Raw genomic sequence first — 15,979 nt, 5'->3', positions numbered from 1 at the left:
GGATATGCTTTCAATACAAAGCTCGAAACAAGCAGAAATTCGAATTTCATATAACAGGGTTTCAGAACTTGTCGTATCTAGTCTATCATCTAGTTCTGGTAACCAGAGAATACATCAACACTTCCGAGGATGACATGCTTCACGCCGTCTTCGCCTTGTCGTCTTCCTGGTTCTTCCTCAACTCCTCCCGCGGTGGCAGCACATCGGGCCCGAAGCTGAGCGGAAGCAGCTCGCCCATGGTTCTCACAATCCACTTGCCCTCCTTGTTGAACATGAAGATGGGTGTCTCGAGCTTCAAAAACTCTCGCAGGAACTGTCTGCACATTCCACACGGCGAGCAGAAGTCGTCAATGTCGGTCGTTACACCAACGGCTTTGAAGCTTCCGATGCGATGGCCTGCCATGACAGCTGTACCCATGGCTACGCGCTCCGCGCAAGTGCCGACAGGGTAGGACGCGTTTTCGACGTTTGCGCCGATTATAGTGTGGGCTGCAGATGTATCCGTCGCCGAAGATGTGGTAAGGAGGAGGGATGCGCCGACGCGGAAAAGGGAGTATGGGCCTGATCAAACATCCTGTCAGCATGGCATTCTATTGAGCATCTCTTCGATTACTACTGCCACATACAATAAGCTCTGGCCCTCGCATCAAAGCACTGTTCCCCCAACACCTGCAGCTCCTGCGCCGAAACGCCATGGATCAACCCATCTTGCTCTGTCACAGCTTCACCAGGGCTGAATTTTGGTATCGTGACTGTTGACATGGTGGAAAGAAGGGAAGAAGAGAAGAGGCGACGCGACGTGGGGGAGTTTTGCCAAACGTGATGACGCGGGCCGAGGCTTGCCGCAGGGTCCAAACTATGGCGACAAAGGAAGGTCCGGCCACCTCCGACAGCTCTCGTCAGATACAAACATACTACTGCTCAGCTCCTAGCCACTACCTGGGTTTGCTGAAAGATACCGTCTACGGACTAACAAACATGCATCTTGAATCGAGCAACCTCCCTATCTATGCCACGTCTCTCACTGCCGCGTCCCTCTCAGCGATACTAGAGTGGGATGAAGTTGATGGACCCAAGTTTCGCTTAGTAGAGCATCTTCAGACACCGAGTCGTCTACAAGTGATTAGAAGCTTGCATAGTGTTCTTGTTTGACAGTGTTGAGTTCAGCAGGTAACTGCCACAAAGAGCACACAGATGACGCTGTTGCTACTCAAACAAAGACATACACGTCGTTTACCTCAACAATGGAGCCTCAGCTCAGCTTGCTCACAACACCAGCTGTTTACTCTTCCGGTCAACCCATATAGTGCGCAACTCCGAAAACGGAGCGATGCTGGTTGTCGGCACTCCTCCGGAGGATCATTACAAGCAGCGTAATCCTTCCAGAGATCTCACTCAGAGCCAACACAATGGCTCATATCATCCCTTTCAGCGATTCGCACGTCGAGAACGAATGAATGGAACGCGATGCTGCATTTGTGATCCGGGAGAACCAAGAGATGAATCATGTCTCTGAGAATATTCCAATAAAGTCGCCAGTCAAAGAGCAACAGGAAGAAGGGGAAGGAGGAAACGAGTTAGAGCCTTACGAAACCATGCGCTACAAAGTTAAACAGCTCATGCTCGATCTCTTCCCTGATTACTGCACCGATAACGTAAAGATATACCAGATGCGTGATGGTCGACATAACCGCATCGTCGGCGTCAGGCTCTGCAAAAAGCCGCCGGGAGCTCCTTGGTATTCGATTCAGGCTATACGTGAAATGATTCAGCCATGTCTTACAGGTCGAAAGAAATGTACAAGCCATTCAAGGCAATTCGTGTTGCGAATTCCGCGCGATCCTACTCAAAACATGCACCATCAAGTCACTACCCTAGCATACTTGGGCTATAAGCTTGGACATCCTGTCCCCAAAGTCATCGTTTTTGACGCAGGCGCAGAGAATGCTCTAGGTTACCCATACATGCTTCAGGAGTGGCTACCCGGCCAGCCTCTCGGCAACCTATGGCCTACACTGAACCAAGCACAGCAACTCAGCGCCGTCCGAGCTATCTCCAACATCATTCTAGATATAAGAAAGATCAAGAACAGGTGTCCTGGCCTCATTAGCACCCGCAACACCACCTACGATCTCAAGCACGATATCATCAGTACTGAACCAATACCTGTCCCTCGCACCCGAGCTACTACTCATTCGACGGGCGTCAGCACCTCACTTTCCGAACCTCAGAGTACAAAAGATTTCTTGCTCAACCTCTGCACCCGTCAACGTGCGTATGCTATTGCGGCAAAACAGCCCGCTTGTGACGATCTCTGGGGTAGGATCATCAAGATGCTCGAGATACTACACGCTTTAGCTTTTATCCCTGATTCTTTGCCGTTCCATTTCTACCACGGCAATTTCAATCCGCGCAACCTCCTCGCTTCCATTACGTCGGAATCGACTGTGGAAATCACGGCTATCATGGATTGGGACCTGGCGCTCTTTGCGCCAGCTTTCCTGAGCACAAGCGCTCCGTCCTTCATGTGGAATGGTGAAGCATTGGTTGAACCAGAAGAAGCAGGATTGTTAGAAGCCAAGCGGACGTTCGAGAATGTTGTTGGTGAGAGCTTTTCGAAGGAGGCATACTGTTCGGAACTGGTGCTTGCACGCCGGTTGTGGCCAATCCTGATTACGGGGTTTACAAATGGCAGAGACATTTTTCTCGTCGAGGAAGTTGTGAGGGAGTTTGAGAAGTTACATCCAATGACGTAGAGTAGGGTATGAGTAGTCGCGGATCTTACCAGTACGTCATCGATCTGTTTTGCAAGGCAGTGATTGCTGGTCCTGAGGATGTTATTCCACGTTCTCACGATACCAAGTCCTGCGGTAATTCGCTGTCGCCTTTGTGGTAGCACCAAAGAGGCTCCTATGGTATGAAGCTGCGCATCATCGGCTCCACCCCAAACTCGGGCATCTCGCCTGTTGTAGTCTTGCCTAATAATCATGACAGTCCTCGAGCGCATAGTGTTTCTACGTATAGAAGAAAGCAGGCTGTGTGATGCTTTATAGTTGTCAACCCGTAAGACAGTAGCCATGTGCAGCGCACAAATGTGATTCTGGTCATCACGTCTTGATTTGCCTTTGGGATTGGGAATGGGTTTTGACTGGCTAGCTTTGCAATTCCCAAGTATTGAATGATTTAATGTAACCCGGTTCGGCCTAATACGTCATGACGCGCCACTTTCGCGTTCCAGGGACGCGTATCTGGATGACAACTCCATCTCGACAAGCAAATTGAACGTTGGCTGCAAGTCTCACATATGCATACATTCATGTTTTGGAGACTGCAGTTTGTTCTATCAGCACGCAGAAAATGCGACTATCATGCTAGCGCCACTAATGCATCGTGCCCAGATAACCGCTCAAGCAGACACCGTCTGCGCATAGAAAGGATAGTCCGTGTACCCCTTTTGCGGTGGATCAGCGCCGTAAAATGTGTTGCGATCGTACTGATTTAGTTCCAGACCTTCAGCGAGGCGCTTGGGAAGATCAGGGTTTGCGATGAACCACCGGCCGAAAATAATAAGATCAGCATCTCCAGACTCGACCTTCGGCGCGGCGTTGTTCCTGTCGAAGCCACCAGCCGCGATGAATTTCACACCACCCTTCTGCAGGATGTTGCGGAAGTTCACCAGCGTATTGCCTTTAACTTTCACAGTTGCTTCCGCTTCTACGCCCTTGCCTCCTTTTGTGGTGTATGCGGCTAGAGCGTCCATCTTAGCCTGTTCGTCTAGGACTTCGTCGAAACGCGGTTCGACCCTAGCAATTGTCAGTATTGATTTGGCTATCGAAGTTGATCAGCTCACATATGAACATAGGCTGGCTTCTCGCCCTCCGGAAGCGATGCTATCTTTTCACACAGGTACTCCCAGTGTTCGTTAGGGTTACTGTCCTTGGTATTCTGAAAGTAGTTGTATGGGCTGAGACGAATACCAACTCGGTCAGCACCGATGGCTTTTGAGCACGCTTGGATGACTTCAAGAGGAAAGCGGCTCCGGCCCTCTATCGATCCGCCGTACTGGTCTGTTCTTCTGTTCACGTTGTCGTGCAGAAATTGGTCCAGCAAGTATCCGTTCGCGCCATGGATTTCGATGCCGTCAAATCCAGCCTCGATAGCCTTTTTCGCAGCCTCAGCCCAGGTCTTTGTCAAATCTTGAATCTCCTCGACAGTCAGCGGCTTGGGTGGATGGTCAGCGCACGCAACGCCGTCAAGCCAATTGCCCTCCATGGGCACGTCGCTTGAACTGACAGTTGGCGCTCCGGCCCGAAACGACGGTGGACTAGCACGGCCGGTATGCCATAGCTGACAGAAGATGTAACCGCCCTTCGAGTGGACGGCATCGGTTACCTTCTTCCAACCGGCGATTTGAGATTCAGAGAACACGCCCGGTACACCTGGGTATCCGCTGGCCTGCTGCAAGTCAACACGTTTGCTCCAACGAGTTGCGAACGACTTACGTATTTGGCGATGTCAGTGGCCTCTGTTAATTGCAGCCCCCCCTTGCTCGCGCGTTGGCTGTAGTACTCAACGTGTAGTTCTTTGGGCACGAAAACGCCTTCTTCTTCTTTGGTGGCTCGCATACGTGTCAATGGTGCCTGCACGATTCTGTGCTCAAGATGCAGAGGGCCTAGCTTGAACGGCGAAAAAAGCGCAGTCTCTTTGAGTGGCTGGAAGCCAGTCGGGCTGTTTGCTTTCGGCATATTTGCAAGTTCCAAACGTGTACTAGAGATTGTGAAAGGGGAAGGTATGGGATCGTGGCTACCACAAAAGATTTTGAACAGCTACATGGTCGCTGCTCAGGGTCTCCTATGTACCTGACGCTAATTTCAAAACCAGTCGTCTTCATCATTGCAGATCCCATGTTAGTAAGTGGTGTTTGCAGATGCAGAAATGGGGGAGGGGCAGATTCAGCAAGAGATGTGACGAGGGTGATGTTTGCGGTGTGGGCACAAGCAGCCATCTGTACTACACGGCTGAACTGGGGTCCAAGAGTGGGGTATTACGGGTCTAGCCATCGGAAAGGCGAAATCGTCTATCATCGGAACATTCGCCTCATGTCCAATCAGCGATAGCATTACGTGAGGAAGGTGTGAATGCTGCAGAAGCGCATGTTCGCTGACCATATCATGAAGTCGGTATCGTGTTTTTGACCGTCTCATCGCTTTCTGTCAAGGTTCGACTCCAATCATGTCTCTGCCGATTCCACCAAAAAGCAGTGCAGCCCATCCACCACGGGGCCTTTCCGCTACGGAAGCCCTGACGCCTCTCATCGAGACGACTTTCCGAACACCAGATATCACAACGTACATCAACGGACGGAAAACGGTCATCAGTAATCCCAACCCGCACTGGACGTTGCTAGACTACATCCGCGCTCAGCCGAACCTCAAAGGTACGAAGCTGGGATGTGGCGAAGGCGGATGCGGCGCATGCACCGTTGTCCTACAGGTTCCAGACTGGCAGTCTGAGAAAAAGAGAATCAAACATCTGTCGGTAAACGCATGCTTGTTTCCCCTGGTTGGTATTGATGGCAAACATGTCATTACGGTCGAAGGTATCGGCAATGTCCACCGACCACATCCTCTACAAGAAAGGATAGCGAAGTTGCACGGCAGCCAATGTGGTTTTTGTGGGTTATACCTAATCGCGGTTCCAGGATCTGTGCTGATGTACACATAACAGGCACACCGGGTATCGTTATGAGTCTCTACGCAGTGGTACGCAACGCATACAACCCGGAGACAAAGAAGTTTCACCTCAGCGCTCGTGAGATTGAGATGGAAGGTCACCTTGATGGCAACTTGTGCCGATGTACAGGTTACAAGCCGATACTTCAAGCTGCGAAGACTTTCGTCACTGAGGATTTGAAGGGTCAGTTGGCAGAGGAGGACGAGCCAACGACTACCGAATCTGAGAAGTTGGAGAAAGATGTCCTCGATCTGACCCGCAATGGCTGCGCTGGTCCATCCAAAGTTTCCTGCGGTCGACCAGGTGGCTGTTGTAGAGACACACCATCCGATAGTAGCTCCACAGACACCAAGTCGGACGTCTCATCGCCTCCAACGGAGCCTACATCGGCATCGGAAGACGAGCACATGCCAGTCATCTTAGATGCCAAGAAACAGCCTCAAGCAGATCCTGCTATCAGCGGCGCCGATTACGCAAAACCACTGAAGAGTAAGGAGCATGATGCTGCTGCCGAGACGAAGACCACTACATCTACAGTGGAGGCACCAGCGGCAGACTCGGTTAAAGGGATACCCACGATCGAGTTTTTAGAGTACGTTCCAGATACTGAGCTCATATTTCCTCCCGCGCTATGGAAGTACGAGCCACAGCCGCTATGCTACGGCAACGACAAGAAGATCTGGTTTCGACCTACCAAGCTTGAGCAGCTCGTAGATTTGAAAGATGCGTACCCATCAGCCAAGCTTATCGGTGGTGCTAGCGAGGTTCAAGTGGAAGTTCGCTTCAAAAACTCCGATTTTGCTGTTTCTGTCTACATCTCGGATATATCAGAGCTGAAGCAGACAAAACTGCCAATGTATGCAGAGCTTGAGGCAGGGAACGAGCTTGTCGTTGCCGCAAACACACCGCTTACCGAGCTGGAAGAGATTTGTAAGAAGGTCTATGCAATGCTTGGGAAGCGTGCAATGGTGCTGGAGGCCCTTCGTAAACAACTGCGATACTTTGCGGGTCGCCAGATTCGCAATGTTGCATCATTAGCTGGCAACATTGCGACTGCATCGCCCATTTCGGACGCTAATCCCGTGCTAGTCGCAGCCGGAGCGACACTTGAAGCTGTTAACAAGAAGGATGGTCGCGTCGATCTTCCAATGTCAAGTTTCTTTGTCGCTTACAGGACTACAACTCTCCCGCCTGATGCAGCGCTCCATCGCATTCGAATTCCTTTATCTCCACCAGGTTCACGAGAGGTTCTCAAAGCATACAAGCAAGCGAAACGTAAGGACGACGACATAGCAATTGTTACGGCTGCATTTCGAGTGCGTCTTGACTCGGAAGGCCTAGTAGAGAACGCTTCGATCGTGTACGGTGGCATGGCGCCTATGACGAAAGAGTCACCGAAGACGCAAAAGGCTCTCTTAGGAAAGCCTTGGTTTCACTCGGGAACTCTTGATGCTGCTCTTACAGCATTGCTGCAGGATTACGATCTTCCGTATGGCGTTCCAGGAGGCATGGCTGACTACCGGAAAACGCTCACCCTGTCGCTCTTCTTCCGCTTCTGGCATGAGTCCGCCGCTGAGTTCGGTCTGGGCAACGTCGATGAGCAGGTGATTGATGAGATTCACCGTGAGATCTCCAGTGGTGCTCGAGATAACTACAATCCTTACGAACAACGTGTGGTGGGCAAACAGGTAGCACACTTATCTGCTTTGAAGCAGTGTACTGGCGAAGCAGAGTATATTGACGACATGCCGCGATTAGACCGTGAATTGTTTGGTGGACTCGTCATGTCAACAAAGGCACATGCTAAGATCTTGCGCATCGACTGGGACCGAGCGCTCGAATTGCCTGGCGTTGTCGGCTACATTGACCGACATAGCATCCCCGCGGATGTCAACATTTGGGGCTCGATCAAGAAAGACGAACCTTTCTTTGCTGAAGATAAGGTACTTTCACACGGCCAGGTCATTGGTATGGTCTACGCTGAGTCGGCTCTGGAAGCTCAAGCGGCCGCTCGAGCTGTGAAGGTCGACTATGAAGAATTACCTCCAATCCTGACTATCGACGAAGCCATCGCAGCCGAGAGCTACTATCCACATGGAAAGTTCCTAAGGAAAGGCCTCGCGATCGACGACAAGATGGCAGACGCTTTCGCTCAATGTGACAGGATCTTTGAAGGTGTGAACAGGCTAGGCGGGCAAGAGCACTTCTACCTCGAAACTAACGCAGCGCTGTCGATACCTTCCGGAGAAGACGGAGCTATGGAAGTTTGGTCGTCGACGCAGAACACCATGGAGACCCAGGAGTTTGTGAGCTCAGTCTTGGGTGTGCCGAGCAACCGCGTCAACGCACGTGTGAAGCGTATGGGAGGCGGCTTTGGTGGAAAAGAATCGCGTAGCGTGCCCTTCGCGGTATATACCGCAATAGCTGCCAGAAAAGAGAAGCGACCAGTGCGCATCATGCTGAACCGCGATGAGGACATGCTACTTAGCGGTCAGAGACATCCCTTCCAGGCTCGTTGGAAGGTGGGAGTCTCAAAGGAGGGCAAGCTCATCGCCCTTGAAGCTGATGTGTACAACAACGGTGGCTTTTCCCAAGACATGAGCGGAGCAGTTATGGACCGATGCTTGACGCACTTTGACAACTCTTATGAGTGTCCACATGTGTTCCTGCGTGGTCACGTATGCAGGACCAACATCCATAGTAACACCGCGTATCGAGGGTTCGGCGCGCCTCAGGGCATGTACTTCTCGGAAACCGTCATGTACAACATCGCAGAAGGTCTAGGGATGGATGTCGATGAGCTGCGGTTGAAAAATCTATACAAGCCTGGGGAACATACTCCGTTCTTCCAAAAGATAGACGAGGACTGGCACGTTCCGATGCTCTTGCACCAGCTGAGCAAGTCGGCTGATTACGAGAACCGGAAGGCGGCCATCAAGGTTTTCAACTCGAAGAACCGATGGAGGAAGCGAGGCATATGTCTCGTTCCCTCGAAGTTTGGTCTCAGCTTTGCCACAGCTCTGCATCTCAATCAGGCGGCTGCATACATCAAGATCTACCACGATGGAAGTGTGCTGCTACATCATGGCGGAACGGAAATGGGTCAAGGACTCTACACTAAGATGTGTCAAATCGCAGCGCAAGAGCTTGGTACCCCACTCGATGCGATCTACACCCAAGACAGCCAGACCTACCAGATTGCAAATGCTTCTCCTACCGCTGCGTCTTCTGGATCTGATTTGAACGGCATGGCTGTCAAGAACGCATGCGACCAGATTAACGAGCGACTGAAGCCGTATCGCGAGAAGCTAGGGAAAGATGCACCCCTCAAGGCACTCGCTCATGCCGCCTATGTCGATCGTATTAACCTTGCTGCAAATGGCTTCTGGAAGATGCCTAAAGTCGGGTACACCTGGGGAGATACAAACCTAGAGACTGTCAAGCCCATGTACTACTACTGGACACAAGGAGCGTGCTGCTCAGAAGTTGAGCTTGATCTTCTCACTGGCGATCATACCGTGCTCCGATCAGACATAATGATGGTATGCCTTATCCTGATATGTATCCATTCCGACATGCTAATAATACTATAGGACGTCGGCAACTCCATTAATCCTGCCATAGACTATGGGCAAATTGAAGGTGCTTTCATTCAAGGCCAAGGTCTCTTCACTATCGAAGAGACGCTATGGACCCGAACCGGTCAGCTCTTCACTCGAGGCCCTGGTACATACAAGATCCCCGGCTTTAGCGATATCCCGCAGGTCTTCAATGCCAGCATGCTCCGTCATGATAACGACGGCAACCCACTATCATGGAATCACTTGAGAAGTGTACAAAGTTCTAAAGGTATTGGTGAACCGCCTTTGTTCCTGGGATCAACAGTCTTCTTTGCGCTGAGAGAGGCGGTCGTGGCAGCAAGGAAGATGAATGGAAAGAAGGATGATGGAGGCTGGAATCTGGATAGCCCGGCTACATGTGAGAGATTGAGGTTAGCGGTTGGCGATGATCTTGTTGACCGGGCGAGAGCGGTAAGAAAAGAGGGAGAGACGAATTTCCTGGTCGCTGTGGCGTAAGCAAGTCCTTGATTCAACGCATTTTTGTTCGGGTATCAGAGAAGCATCCTTGAATGTGAAGTCTCCTACAGTAGCGTTCGCTACAACGTTATCGGTTGAGACATGCCTATCGCGCAGCAGATCGGAAAGCAGAGCCGACAACGATGAGCTCATTTGTGCCATGACTAATGAGTGCGCTGCAAGTGTGTCAAAAACGTCGTGTCGCGTCGGGCTTCGATAGAGTAACAACTATCACCAACCATGTTGATTATCTTCAATGCAGCTCACATAAACCGCCCCCTGCCATTGGCGTATCCTCCATCACGACAACTCCACATTAGGCCTCCATAGTCTGCCCGCATGGGAACCACGCCCAGCGGAGATAACCGCAAATTCTCCGCGCTTTCCGCCTTGTCAGCCCGACTATCAGCCATCTTGTTCGCAGCATCTTGGCCACGCACTTGCTTCGAGTTGCAAGTAGGACATATGAAAAAAAGAACAAATCGGTTGGGAGAGTTCCATGGCTGTTGTCTGCGATGGAAAACCTCACCCCCACTCTTGAGGATGCGTTCCCAAGCCTACGCCACCACGCGCAACCCCGCCCACTAGCGGCACGACTCAACTCCACACTCGGCCGCGATAGTCGGACTTCTCGACTCCGATAAGCATGCCTCTTTCCGACGCGCGCTATCGTGTAGTATTCCGTAATGCGGCTTCTTGAGCCTCTCTTCACCCCATTTCATCCCCATTGCCCCCATCCTTCTATCAGACCATCGAAACAATTTGTCTGATCCTGCGCTATGGCATCCACTACTGTCGACAGTGCGAGTTCAGGAGCCCGTGGACGCAAGAGAAGGAATCTTAGCAAGAATGAGGGCAAGAAGTTTGTTTGCACGAATGACGGATGTGGACGGTCTTTTACGAGGGCTGAGCATTTGCAACGACATTTGCTGAATCATTCGACTGGGGAATATACTTGCGATCGATGCAGGGCTCACTTTAAGCGGAGAGATCTTCTTGGTAAGAATGATGCACTGTTTCCTTGGCCTGTAGACTACATTGCTTCTTCCTCGCGCATTGGATGCTTTCTGCTTGGTTGCATGATTTCCTAAACCCTCAAGGCGTTACGGCCTTATCTTGAATCATGAAATGCAAATACGCCACTCTTTGGTCGCTAACATATATGCGCAGAGAGGCATATTAGTCGCCATCGTCAAAAAGACGAAGAAGCTGGTGCCGAAGGCTGCGGAATACTGAACACTCGAAAGCGAATGTGGAAAGATGCCGAAGGCAAAATAGTTACTAAGAAACCTAGCTTATCAAACGACGGTCCGAAGACGCGGTCTGTTTCGCAACCACAAAGTGAAGACCTACTGCAGTCATTGCCGGACTTCAACTCTTTCTCACATCAAGGTCTTCCTATATCGCCACCAACATCAAACAATCCGTCGGTATCTCATTCCCTTGATGACAACGACTCCGGCATCGGAACTCATTACCCATCGATCACTCTCAATCCCAACAGCATCTCTACGTCCAGTTCATACTCGCCTACAGATCAGCGTTTCTGGTCTAACGACAACACGCAGCCTTCAAGCGCTTCAGGTGGTTCAAGCGGTTCAAGCGATCCTTTCGTCTCTGCAGTCTTCGACAATGCGCCATTCGACGAGATATTCAACCCAGATACGGCAAGCTCTTTTAATGCGCCCTTCACAACCATGAGCAACTACAATTGGCTTTTTGACATGGACTGGACGAGCAACGATCAGGCTCAACAGCCCATCGTAGGAGATCCATTTCCTGCCTTGTCCATGGGGAATAACAATATCTCTCAGCCGAGTCATGCTCTGGATTTTCATTTGGACCATATGGATATAGACGCATCGCTGTCGACAGTTGGCCAATTTGGCTCGCTTCCATCCCAATCCAATGGACTCCCTCATCCCCACTCACCAAGTGCACCAATAATCACGCCGCCACTCGACGAAGGAGACAAGTTGGCTACTGATACTATCATGCCTTCCGGTGCCAAGGCTGTTTCTATGGATGGAACATCAAATGTCCTAGTATCAGCGATAGACAGCAATTCTGTTTTGGATGTGGAGCGACCCATGTCTCTACTCCAGCCATCACGAAGCTTGCCAATTATTGACGAGCTGGCTCGTCAGCAGCTACTCGATCTCATTGACATCATACAACCTACCGTACCAGATGGTAGTATAGTCATGCGAGATCACCCGCTACTTTCATTATCCTGCTTGCAAACATACTGCGATCTCTTTTTCACACGCTTCAACACCACATACCCGCTGATTCACATGTCTACGTTCGATCCATCAGAAGTTGATACTCTACTCCTTGCATCAGTGTTGCTGCTGGGTGCAACATATGGAGAGAAAGATGCACACCAACTTGCTGTAAGTATACGCGCACCTTCACAGCTGAATTCTAGCTGACCCATATCAGGTATGCATTCATGATGTACTACGACCTCAAATCTTTGCAAATGCTGGCTTTTCGGCGAAGCCAGATCTCTGGGTACTCCAAACCATCTTATTAGTAGAGTGCTTTGGTAAAAGTAGAGCCGGTCAGAAGCAACACGACATGTCACACTTGTTTCACGGCCTGCTCATCAACCTCATTCGTCGAAGCGATTGCCAAATCATCCGGCCACCAACACCGGAAGAGGCAACAGATGATCTTGAAGATGACTGGCGGACATGGTGCGAAGCAGAGCAAAAGAAGAGGTATGTATTCATCAACTGAACCCCCATGGCGCTTTGCTCAAAGTGCGCAGGTTGGCGTTTCTATGCTTCATGTGGGACACGCAACATGCAGTACTTTTCTGTCAGTCACTATGCATGTCCGCCTTTGAACTTCGCTCCAACATGCCCTGCGATCAGGCTATCTGGGAGGCCGACTCAGCGGAGACATGGCACCAATTAAGGCAGAAGCAACCAACAACTCCGTTGTTTTTATCATGCCTGAAGATGTATCTTCATCCAAACGCTGCCACCATTCCTAAGAACTTGAATGCGTTATCACGATCTCTACTCCTTCATGGCCTGATGTCAGTAGCATGGGACATGCAACGCCGCGATCAGACATCATTAGGAGTCGTCGAGTCAAATCCACTAGGCGATTGGCAAACTCGTCTCGCGACCTCTTATGTCGCCTGGCACGCGGATTATACAGCTTTCTGCACTACATATCTTTCCTCCCTTCCCTCATCCATACACCCTCTGGCTAAAGAATTCCATGTCTACCGCACCGCCACACTAGCGCTGTACCACTCCGCGCACATACTCCTTCATACACCCTTCCTCGACCTACAAATTTACGCCGGCGCCCGCCACATACTAGGCCGCCCGGTGGCCCGCCACGACTACGCGCGCTCTCAACGTGTGGTCAAGAAATGGGTAGCGGAAAACATCCAAGAAGCTGGGAAAGCAGTCTGGCACGCTGCCGCCCTTGTAAGCGAAGGGGTGGATATTCTCGACGGAGAACTCAGCTCCTCGGATATCGGGGGAGGAAGACTATGGCATCACCCTTGGGCTGTGTACCTCGGTACGTTGGTAGTTTGGGGAGTGTGGTATGCTCGACCAACACCACCTCCTTCTTTTGAAGATCAGCTGCCGCAGCACCTCCAGCATCTAGATGATGACGATGAGATTATTTGGGATCCTGTTGCGGAGATGAAGACACTTCTTGACACTGTTCTCGGGGCTCAGCCCGAAAAGCTCCTTGAAGCTGGCGGTGACCGCATTGTCGCTGGCAGTGTAGGCAAGAGGGGTACAAACGGGCTTGCAGCAGTTGTGAGCAGATGTTTGAGTAAAGTGCGATGGGCCGTTGTCCACGATGGTATGATGGTGCTGAGAGGTCTAGTGCAGTGGCGGTTAGTTGGTGGGGGCGCAGGTCTTGGTGGCTTATGAAATGCCATCATCTAGTACTTGACAATTGCTCTACCTTCGTCTTTTGCTACACAATTTTCTTGCCTTGCATTAATTGAATGACTGAAATCTCCATATATGCTGCAAACTAACTAATGAGCCAGTTCCCTGGTATCTAACCGCGCGGAGAACATAGAAGGTAGAAGAATATTTGGAAGTAGTAATGATGACATGAGTGTATAGCGTTCTGATGAGTTGATAGGGAGTATGAAACGATTCACGGGTGGATGAACGAGGTTCATACGCGCTGCTGGTGGGGCTTACCTGGTTTGGCGACTGTTGCGGTACATTCCATGAAGACAGCAACGGCTTTTGCGATGGGCTAGACGAGTCGAAGTTTCACTCTTCCAAGGAATATTTGAGACCATAGTACCCAATGTAGAAGATGAGCACAAAGCACGTATATGGACTGAGATGTGGAAGTCTTTTGTGGTCAGCCACGCAGCCATGCTACCTCGAGCTCTACAGAGTTTGTTCTAAGTAAAGTATCTCCACCTCTCACTATCTTCTCCATCGCCCAGCTCACTTGTCTTGACGTCCTCGGCTCTGAGCACAACACCCTGCGATTTGTTCCTCCTTCGATTCTCCAGCTTCATCCACCCGCCTAGCCACAATGTAAAGCAAATACACGTAACATTGCATGCTGCCGTTGCATACAGCGTTGGCAAATACTTGGGTGCGTACTCTTGTCTGAAGGTCGCGGCGGAAACAATACCCCCAAGGTTTCCGAGCCCAACCATGAGACCCGTTGTCGCAGCGCGAGCATTCTCGTTGAGGTTGTTGTTGTTATGCCACGAGTGCACAAGACAAGAAGGGACGTATGCCCCCGCGCAAAGCAAGAAGCAGGCGAAGTATGCGACGGCTTTGTTGCCGAGAACATCGACTGTGGCGAGGATGACGAGTCCGACGAGAGAGATGCACAGAGCGCCACAGATGTGGAAAGTGCGTTCCCGGAAGTAATCACTGCTATAAGTTATACAGAGCAAGATAACAAATCCCACAGCATTGGGCGCCACGGTCCAGAGATTAGTTTTGACGACAGAGTATCCTAGTCGCTGGACAATCTGAGGCAAAAAGTTCGACGTTGTGCTGAAAGCGACAGGGTAGGTGAAAGCGACGACACACCAGGGAAACATCTTCCACGTGTTCCACTCTTTGAAACACTCTCGCATGTTGAATTCGTGAGAACCGGATGAAGACAGGTCACGCAGTGTGCGACGTTCAGCCACAGTACGTTCAGCATCAGTCAAGAACCAGGCTGATTGAGGGGTTGCCGGTAACCAAGCGTATGCTATCAGAGCGAGCACCACCGTAAGTGCTCCCTCGATGATGAAGAGAAACTTCCAGCCTGGGATCTGAGCATGGTCAATCTGGAAGACTCCAAAGGAAATTAGACCACTGAAAGCCCCCGCGAGAAGTGCACTACCGAAGAAAAGCGCAATGCGAAAGCCGAGTTCGCCACGCGTGTAGAACAAAGTGAGGTAGAAGACGACGCCTGCGAAGAATCCGGCTTCAAAAGCACCAAGCAGAATGCGTATAACGAGCATTCCAGCGAAGTTGTGTGCTGCACATTGGAGGAGGGCCATCGCACCCCATCCCACCATCACTACAATTGATTGTTAGTTGATGTCTTATTTAGCTGATGGTGCTGGAACGCGAGGATATCGACTTACGGGATGGAAGCATGACCCTACCACTCCACTTCTTCGTCAACATATTAAGCGGAAGATCGCACAGTCCGTTTGGGATGTAGAACAGCAGGATCAACAAGCTATACTGTTCGCCGGTAAAGCCAAGATCTTTGTCCATACCATCCGTTTTCGCATTTCCCAGGTTCGAACGGTCAACACTTTGGTCGAGTCAACTAGCTGTATAGAACAGAGGTGGGTTCCAAGGAAGTGAACTTGCCTATTGAAAAAATACATGACTGAGAGAAAAGGCAAAAGGTAAAAGTCTAGTTTTCGCACTACACGACATGTCAGAACATGATCATTGCTCGATGATAGCCTGGGAACGCCATACCGTAATTGCTCTCAGCCTTCTTGTCAATGACATCAGTTACCATACCGGCTTCTTCCTTCGAAAAGCTGGACTCTGATAGTCTCTGAGCCTTCTCATCTGCCATGGTGATGTTTCTTTGCTGTTCGATCGGCATGGTGTATGGCGCCTCGGGGCAACTGTGAAGCTGAAGCAATTACGGATATTGCACAAAGTGTCGGATGCACGCTGTGTTCGACTGGA

At 50.7% G+C, this 15,979-nt stretch overlaps 6 protein-coding genes across 6 annotated transcripts; 3 read left to right on the top strand and 3 right to left on the bottom strand.

Moving 5' to 3' along the window:
• Positions 1-57: 57 nt before the first annotated feature.
• On the bottom strand, positions 58-762 carry CC77DRAFT_1053600 (cytidine deaminase; the record flags this gene model as incomplete). The annotated part of the gene is made up of 2 exons (XM_018527753.1): positions 58-561; positions 627-762. The coding sequence occupies 2 exons, from the start codon at positions 760-762 to the stop codon at positions 140-142; spliced, it is 558 nt and encodes a 185-aa protein (XP_018381311.1). The 3' UTR covers positions 58-139.
• Positions 763-1,499: 737 nt separating this feature from the next.
• CC77DRAFT_945542 (hypothetical protein) lies at positions 1,500-2,756 on the top strand (the record flags this gene model as incomplete). The annotated part of the gene is made up of 1 exon (XM_018535026.1): positions 1,500-2,756. The coding sequence occupies one exon, from the start codon at positions 1,500-1,502 to the stop codon at positions 2,754-2,756; it is 1,257 nt and encodes a 418-aa protein (XP_018381310.1).
• A 650-nt stretch (positions 2,757-3,406) lies between these two features.
• On the bottom strand, positions 3,407-4,845 carry CC77DRAFT_997899 (12-oxophytodienoate reductase 1; the record flags this gene model as incomplete). The annotated part of the gene is made up of 3 exons (XM_018536522.1): positions 4,503-4,845; positions 3,851-4,455; positions 3,407-3,803 (listed from the first exon to the last, which is right to left on the bottom strand). Exons 1-3 carry the CDS (start codon positions 4,743-4,745, stop codon positions 3,407-3,409), a joined length of 1,245 nt encoding a protein of 414 aa, XP_018381309.1. The 5' UTR covers positions 4,746-4,845.
• A 387-nt stretch (positions 4,846-5,232) lies between these two features.
• On the top strand, positions 5,233-9,809 carry CC77DRAFT_1065456 (hypothetical protein; the record flags this gene model as incomplete). Its single annotated transcript, XM_018528813.1, has 3 exons — positions 5,233-5,674; positions 5,728-9,275; positions 9,327-9,809. The coding sequence occupies 3 exons, from the start codon at positions 5,233-5,235 to the stop codon at positions 9,807-9,809; spliced, it is 4,473 nt and encodes a 1,490-aa protein (XP_018381308.1).
• A 1,250-nt stretch (positions 9,810-11,059) lies between these two features.
• Positions 11,060-13,720, top strand: CC77DRAFT_1012582 (hypothetical protein; the record flags this gene model as incomplete). The annotated part of the gene is made up of 3 exons (XM_018523775.1): positions 11,060-12,205; positions 12,255-12,535; positions 12,586-13,720. The coding sequence occupies 3 exons, from the start codon at positions 11,060-11,062 to the stop codon at positions 13,718-13,720; spliced, it is 2,562 nt and encodes an 853-aa protein (XP_018381307.1).
• A 494-nt stretch (positions 13,721-14,214) lies between these two features.
• CC77DRAFT_1034427 (MFS general substrate transporter) lies at positions 14,215-15,663 on the bottom strand (the record flags this gene model as incomplete). The annotated part of the gene is made up of 3 exons (XM_018526871.1): positions 14,215-15,344; positions 15,412-15,587; positions 15,647-15,663. 3 exons carry the CDS (start codon positions 15,661-15,663, stop codon positions 14,215-14,217), a joined length of 1,323 nt encoding a protein of 440 aa, XP_018381306.1.
• Positions 15,664-15,979: the final 316 nt, after the last annotated feature.

The sequence above is a fragment of the Alternaria alternata genome (genome assembly GCF_001642055.1).
Source record: "Alternaria alternata strain SRC1lrK2f unplaced genomic scaffold CC77scaffold_23, whole genome shotgun sequence".
Lineage (NCBI taxonomy): Eukaryota > Fungi > Ascomycota > Dothideomycetes > Pleosporales > Pleosporaceae > Alternaria > Alternaria alternata.
This window is presented reverse-complemented; position numbering and strand designations above follow the sequence as displayed.